General features: G+C 40.9%; 1 protein-coding gene across 1 annotated transcript; it reads right to left on the bottom strand.

Moving 5' to 3' along the window:
• Positions 1-944: 944 nt before the first annotated feature.
• On the bottom strand, positions 945-6,040 carry LOC110043344 (beta-1,3-galactosyltransferase 5-like). The gene has a single exon (XM_020748790.2). It carries the CDS (start codon positions 2,859-2,861, stop codon positions 1,767-1,769), a length of 1,095 nt encoding a protein of 364 aa, XP_020604449.1. The 5' UTR covers positions 2,862-6,040; the 3' UTR covers positions 945-1,766.
• Positions 6,041-6,094: the final 54 nt, after the last annotated feature.

The following is a 6,094-nucleotide window of genomic DNA, read 5'->3' as shown; positions in this document are numbered from 1 at the left end:
AAAGCTTAGAAATTCAAGCGTAGTGTATCATAAAACCAAGAACCCATGCGGAGCGAAAATTTGTATGAATATTAGTTTTCAGCCGCTCTTATACATCATTTAAGTAAAATCTCAGGAAGATCAACAGTTTTGTAGTTCGAATTTTGGTGACGTCATGTGAAAACCAGCTATTGTTCATTCGACGTCCCGTGATCTCCGCACGAAACACAAAAAACGCAAGTCAATAACAGAAATTAGTATCACCCAACTAGTGGACTAATGCAAATCCTGCATTTTACTTGGCTACGCTACTAGAGGTCTATTAGTAATAGTCCTTGAGTAGCGAAATTGGCGCAATCGAGCGTGACGCTTTCTCTCGTTTTATTCCCAGAAAAATATTTCTTCAACTTGCATTTGCTAACTTTATTATTGTCTTTTCTGTCCGACTAGTTGGGTGATACTAAAACAATTAGACCCTTCGCCCTCAAGGGCCACGGTTCAATAGCCCATTCGGCTTCGCCTCATGGGCTCTTGACCCGTAGCCCTTGCGGGCTACGGGTCTAATTGTTAATTAGCGCGTTTCCGCCATAATTATTGCGAGCTGCGGGAAGCTGTCACGTCAAAAAATAACTGTGGGAGATGGAGAGTAGGGTGGACGCCAGCGCGCGTTAGATAGCCCGTAAGGGTACGGTAGGAGTACGATCACGCAGTCAAACATTGAAAAAGACGGCAACATTAAAAGACCGCCGTGAAAGTATTTGAAGACAAAATCGACCCAAGTTGTAAAAACATATTTCGACTCTTTGTGTTTGTCTAGTTTCATGGAGGCAAAGAAATTTCGAGATTCAGCGCGAGTTTTCGTATTGCGTTCAAACTGTTTGCACAAAGAGTTGCTCCCTTTTCTATTTATTATGTTATATAAAAGCAATTAATATTTATGAGAAAAAATAATCAGGAGACAAAGGTAAACTCTTCGTTATTTTCATTCTTCTATTTACTCTCATGTTGTATGCTCTTTGTGATTTCTCGAGAATCAATTTATGGAAAAATCTCACTGGTAGCGGACCTGCAATTTTGACGGTTTGTTGAAATAGACCTAATATGTTCTAAAATAAAGTTAATTCATTCTATTCTTTTACAACAAAATTGTATTTCTGCAAGCGAAAATGACCTATACGCAATTAAGCAAAGCAGTTGCTGAGAAAATCCGGCTTGAGAAAACTTAAAAATTTGTTACATATCTTTATCATTTTTACTTTAGTGTATGAAGTATTTTAACCATCAAGCAATTAGAAGTGTAAATTTTTAGTAATTCTTAGTTTATAATGTGTCCTCAATTTGTCCCTATCGCGATAAAGTATTTGACACGTAAATAAAGTTTCTTACTCACTTACCCACTTTAACGTAATTGTCACGCTGGTATTTGTTTTAGGCTCCTGGCCTTTTCTGAGCTGTTGTATACCGGCAGTTATTTTTTGCAGATTGCAGGTTGCAGGTTGAAACGACTTGTTTATTTGAGTTGAAGTCGAATAAACCTGAGTATAAAGGCTAACCGCAAGCAACCTAAGCTAAATTAGGCTAACCGGAGTGCTATTTAGGCTAACCAGACTCACTCAGACTTAAAAGTCGATTTGTCAACCTGCAACCTGCAAAACATACCTGCCCGTTGTATACCGTTATTAGATTACTCTACTTGTTTTATATAAAAAATTTTCATTTTCGCTATTGCACATGAGGTCAGAGAGACGTGTATTTTAAAATAGACCTATGAAAGTGAAAAACTATATTCAGTACTTCACGTCCTCCTTGGGTGGTGAAAGAATTTTTCTCTGTGTGTCATCGAAAAGTTCGACCATGCATTCGTGACTTACGGGTCTAATGAGTAAAATGCGATCAGTATCTTTACATGAATTGTCATTATACATAATAAAAGTTGAGCTTGATACCGGCTCGACGCCAATATCTGCCGCTAGCATTCCTATATAGGCGTCGTCGATTTTCAACGGCTTCACAACATCGAACATTTGGGTGAATTTTAGAACGAGATCTTTCGAAAGCACATACCCACCGCCTGATATATAATCTTTGTAGAAATCCCCCGGATGATCCTCTTTTGAGACTGCGTAATATCCTGTGCGAAGAACAGGGCTACCGTGCATTAGATGTCCGAAATAAAATTCTGTATTGGACGACCCAGTTGCACTCAGGAAGTCAATGAGCCCACGGGTGTTGACAAAAACATCATCGTCGGTTTTCAACAAGTATTGGAAGTTATTGCAGTATTTCGCGGCCCATTCGAAGCCGGATTGTACTTTGAAGACTTTATTGTCGAAAGTTTCTTTGTAATCACCTTGAATAATGTCGCCAAATATTTGCGCCTCGCGCGAAATTCGATCCGACATGGCAACGTTCTGACCCTCGCCGATCAAGAAGACCGTCTTCCATTTCCGGTGCAAAGCGTTGTCAGTTCCCCACGTATGACGAATAACCATTCTGTTCTGATAAGCCTCAGCGAAGCTTGCAACGATTATCACAAGAAAAAAGCCCTGTTGGCACATTGTTCGGGTTAATAAGCGAGTTCGATGTTTGCGAACTTCCTGCCAAGAGTCTGAAAACCCATCATCGTCACTGGAATGTTTATCAATCCGTCGCTCGGCTGGTCTCGCGTGAGTAGGTTCCACAACAATGCTCCGAGAACCAGCTAACCGCTTCCCGATCTGACCTTCTTCTTGCAGTTTCATCTTCATAGATTCAACATAGTTGGTTAGTCCTTGACTCGTCAGCCACAATGAGATGCACAGCATCGACAGTGAAACTGTTATGCATAGAAATATGCATGATGTCGTTGTCACCGAAAATGGACACTTTGTCGAAGACTTCATCGCACTTGTCGGTTTCAGTCAACGAAAACAAACAACGGTTGCTTACAGTTGATTCTGTTTCAGCCTTTGCTGATTCCAAAGCAGTTTTACGACATAATAATTCCCTCCTTCCCTCTGGTAGCAATCGCTATGTCAAACACAATCATATATTAACTATGTAAACGTAACGCGATATTTTGACATGTCTGTTATTTGTTAACTAACACTTTATGAATGTGTCATTTCAGCTGACCTCTCTAGTGAGTAAAGGCAGGTGCGAAGATTTTTTTTTAAAAAAAACAGTATCAATAAATAATTAAGGTTTTTTTTTTTTTTTCAGTTGAGAGCGATAAGCCAGGTTAGTAAGTTCGCAATATGACTGACAATTTTCCACTCTAAGTTTTGCCAGTAATCGGATACCCGTGTTAACGCAAAGAACTCTGGGATCGTCAGGGGGGCAAACATTGCAAGTCGCTAGAAGGAAATGTATGGCGAAAAGTTGATTCGACGCCCAAAAACATGGTTTTGGGGAGAGATCAACGCTTTTCCGCCATTGTTTTATCGCGAATGGATTTTAGCAATGTTGATACATGGAAAATGTAAGTTTTTGTGGGAATAACGGAGAAATAAGTGATAAAATTTACCGATAAACTCCCTTTTGCTTGCGTGAGGTTTATTGTGAAATACATTGAAGAGAATATTGAAAATTTCAATACACGCCTGATCTCGAGAGGCTACCCCGAGCAAATGGTAGAAGAGACCCTCCGAGAAGTTAAATATAAAGACAGAAAAGAAGCTCTAAAACAGAAATCGAAAATTGCAGAAGGAACTACTACCCTTTGTGTCGGGCAATTTCACTCAACCGTCACTACCAAATTTGGAAAGCATAATCACGCACAAATGGCACTTTTAAATACAAATACTCAGAGATATATTCAAGGAGCCACCCTTCATCTGTTATAGAAAAGGAAAATCACTGAAATACGTGCTTGAAAAAGCAAAACAAAGGCTTTGAGCAACACAGTAGCCACACAGCATGAGTCGCGCGGACTCATTTGTCATTAAAACAACCCCAGACAGTACAATGATCGCCACCGGGCTTATTTCCAGCATTATTTATATGACTGAGCTTTCAAATAAGCCAAAAGTAGCCTGTACACAACTTAAAAGGCTTTACTGGGTTATTTCCTCTCGATTTATACCTAATTAATTTTGTAATATTTTCAGACTATTACGCGATGTAAATTTCACAATAAACCTCACGCAAGCAATAGAGTTTATCGGTAGATTTTGTCACATACTTCACGGTTATTCAAAGAAAAACTTACATATTCGACATATCAACATTGCCCAAATCCATTCGCGATAAAAACGACGGCGAAAAAGCGTTGATCTCTCTCAAAAATCGTTTTCTTGTACCTCGAAACAAGTTTTCGCCATACATTTCCTTCTAGCTACTAGCAATGTTTGCCCCCTAACGATCCCAGAGTTCTTCGCGCAAACACGGGTATCCGATTACTGGCAACTCATTCATTGTATATGTAATATCATGGGTGACAAATTACTCCTTAATTTTAGCGCGAAATATGACAATACAAAATTTTATCCTTGCATTCACAACTAAGCTCACATATTTTCTATTTGCCATTTTTCTCTACGCATTTTATCGTCTTATTCATTCATGTTTGCTTTTTTACCGGCGCCGCGGCGTCGCTTCACGGAAAATAATTTACGCAATCCACGCCGTTTTGTTTTGTCCTCTTAATTACGGTCGAACATTACCGCGACGCATTCACAGCTTGTTATCATTCATTTGCCAGTATCCTAGAAAAGTTAGCACTAATGAAGCAGACTGCCTTAATTAAATTGAAGCACCCTCACAAGAGTTTTATAAACAATCCGTCTCAACATTTCGTCGTCTTAATTCTTAGGCTGTTCACATTCGATCGTTGAACGCGCGGATAGAATCGCGAGAGAACTGGACGCCAGCGCAAAACGGAAGACTTGACTGGGTAGGGGGCGGGGAACCACTCATATCCTCGAGTGCTTCGCGCTCGCTGCGCTTGCTTTTTCTTTCGCGTGCGTAAGAGGCTGTAGCCTGCGAACAGGCTCCCGGTCCCCGCCCCGATCGCTTTGCTCTCCGAATTGTTTCGCGCTCGCCGGAATTTTTTTCCGTCCTCGCCAGGAGCCTGTTCGCAGGCTAGGGAGGGTGTGAACAGTCTATCCTCGTCTCGACCTCAATCTCATCGGATATCCATTCAAAACGACAACTTTTGATGGAACCCCTTTCCAAATAGTCTGCGTAGCAGCCGTTTCCTTTCGTTTTCGTGGAGACAAGCGAGCGAAGGAGCCCGCCTGGGGTTAGCAAAAAATGGGGAGAAGTGGGCAAAGGTTGAGCCAGAAGGGGGAGGGGGTGGAACCAGACAGAGACAGAGACCAACGACGCGTGGAACGGATCAAGTTTCGTGACCTCTAACAATAATAAACGTATTTTTGTATACACCGTTCGGCAGTCGTTGATTCACAGGCCGTTGTCGATAGCCGGTTTGGCAGTAGGGACGCGTTTTAATGGCCGTTGCCGCTGTGCAGAGGTGGCCGTTGTAGAGAGGTTAAAATAAGAGTGAATGTATGGACTGTCCTCCGGACATAAAAAAGTGGCCGCTTTAGAATATACTAGGACCGTGGATTACCTGTAACCCAGCTGATTAGCTAAGCGTAACTCCACGTTAAATTAAGTATCGTATCGTATCGTATCGTATCGTAGAGAGGGTGGCCGTTATAGAGAGGCGGCCGTTAGTGGAGTGAGTCTAGAAGCATATAATGTTTCAACCCCTAGCCTATGCAGCACAACAGCATTTTTTCTTTCATTTCTCTTCTTTTCTTTCTCTTCTTTCCGAAACACCGTCTGCGTCTGCTGTCGTTCTGAACAATCCACTTTTGTTTTTTCGTTTTTTTTTTTCGTTTTTGTTTTTTTTTTTCGCATCTCCTGATATTTCTCTTGGAAATATTTGACATAAGCGTTAGCTACGATAAACCTGTTACTGGCAAAAAAATAAACAAACAAACAGACAGACAGACAGACAACCAGACAAACAAACGAAAACACGCGTCACACAAATTTGCAATTATGTAAGATCAAACAAATATGAAAATGTGTTTATTGAATAGTTACAATTAGGACCATTCACTCAAACGTTTAAGCAACCACTACTTCCTCGATGCTGTCCAAATATACAATCACGTGTTTGTTCGTT

Source organism: Orbicella faveolata, unplaced genomic scaffold (genome assembly GCF_042242905.1).
Source record: "Orbicella faveolata isolate gen_17 unplaced genomic scaffold, um_ofav_v1 contig_26, whole genome shotgun sequence".
Classification (NCBI taxonomy): domain Eukaryota; kingdom Metazoa; phylum Cnidaria; class Anthozoa; order Scleractinia; family Merulinidae; genus Orbicella; species Orbicella faveolata.
Note: the sequence above shows the minus strand (reverse complement) of the source record. Positions and strands in the feature narration are given on the sequence as shown.

What these genes read in the sequence shown, in the direction of transcription:
- LOC110043344 (XM_020748790.2), bottom strand. Translation starts at nt 2,861, where the DNA reads ATGAAGTCTTCGACAAAGTGTCCATTTTCGGTGACAACGACATCATGC.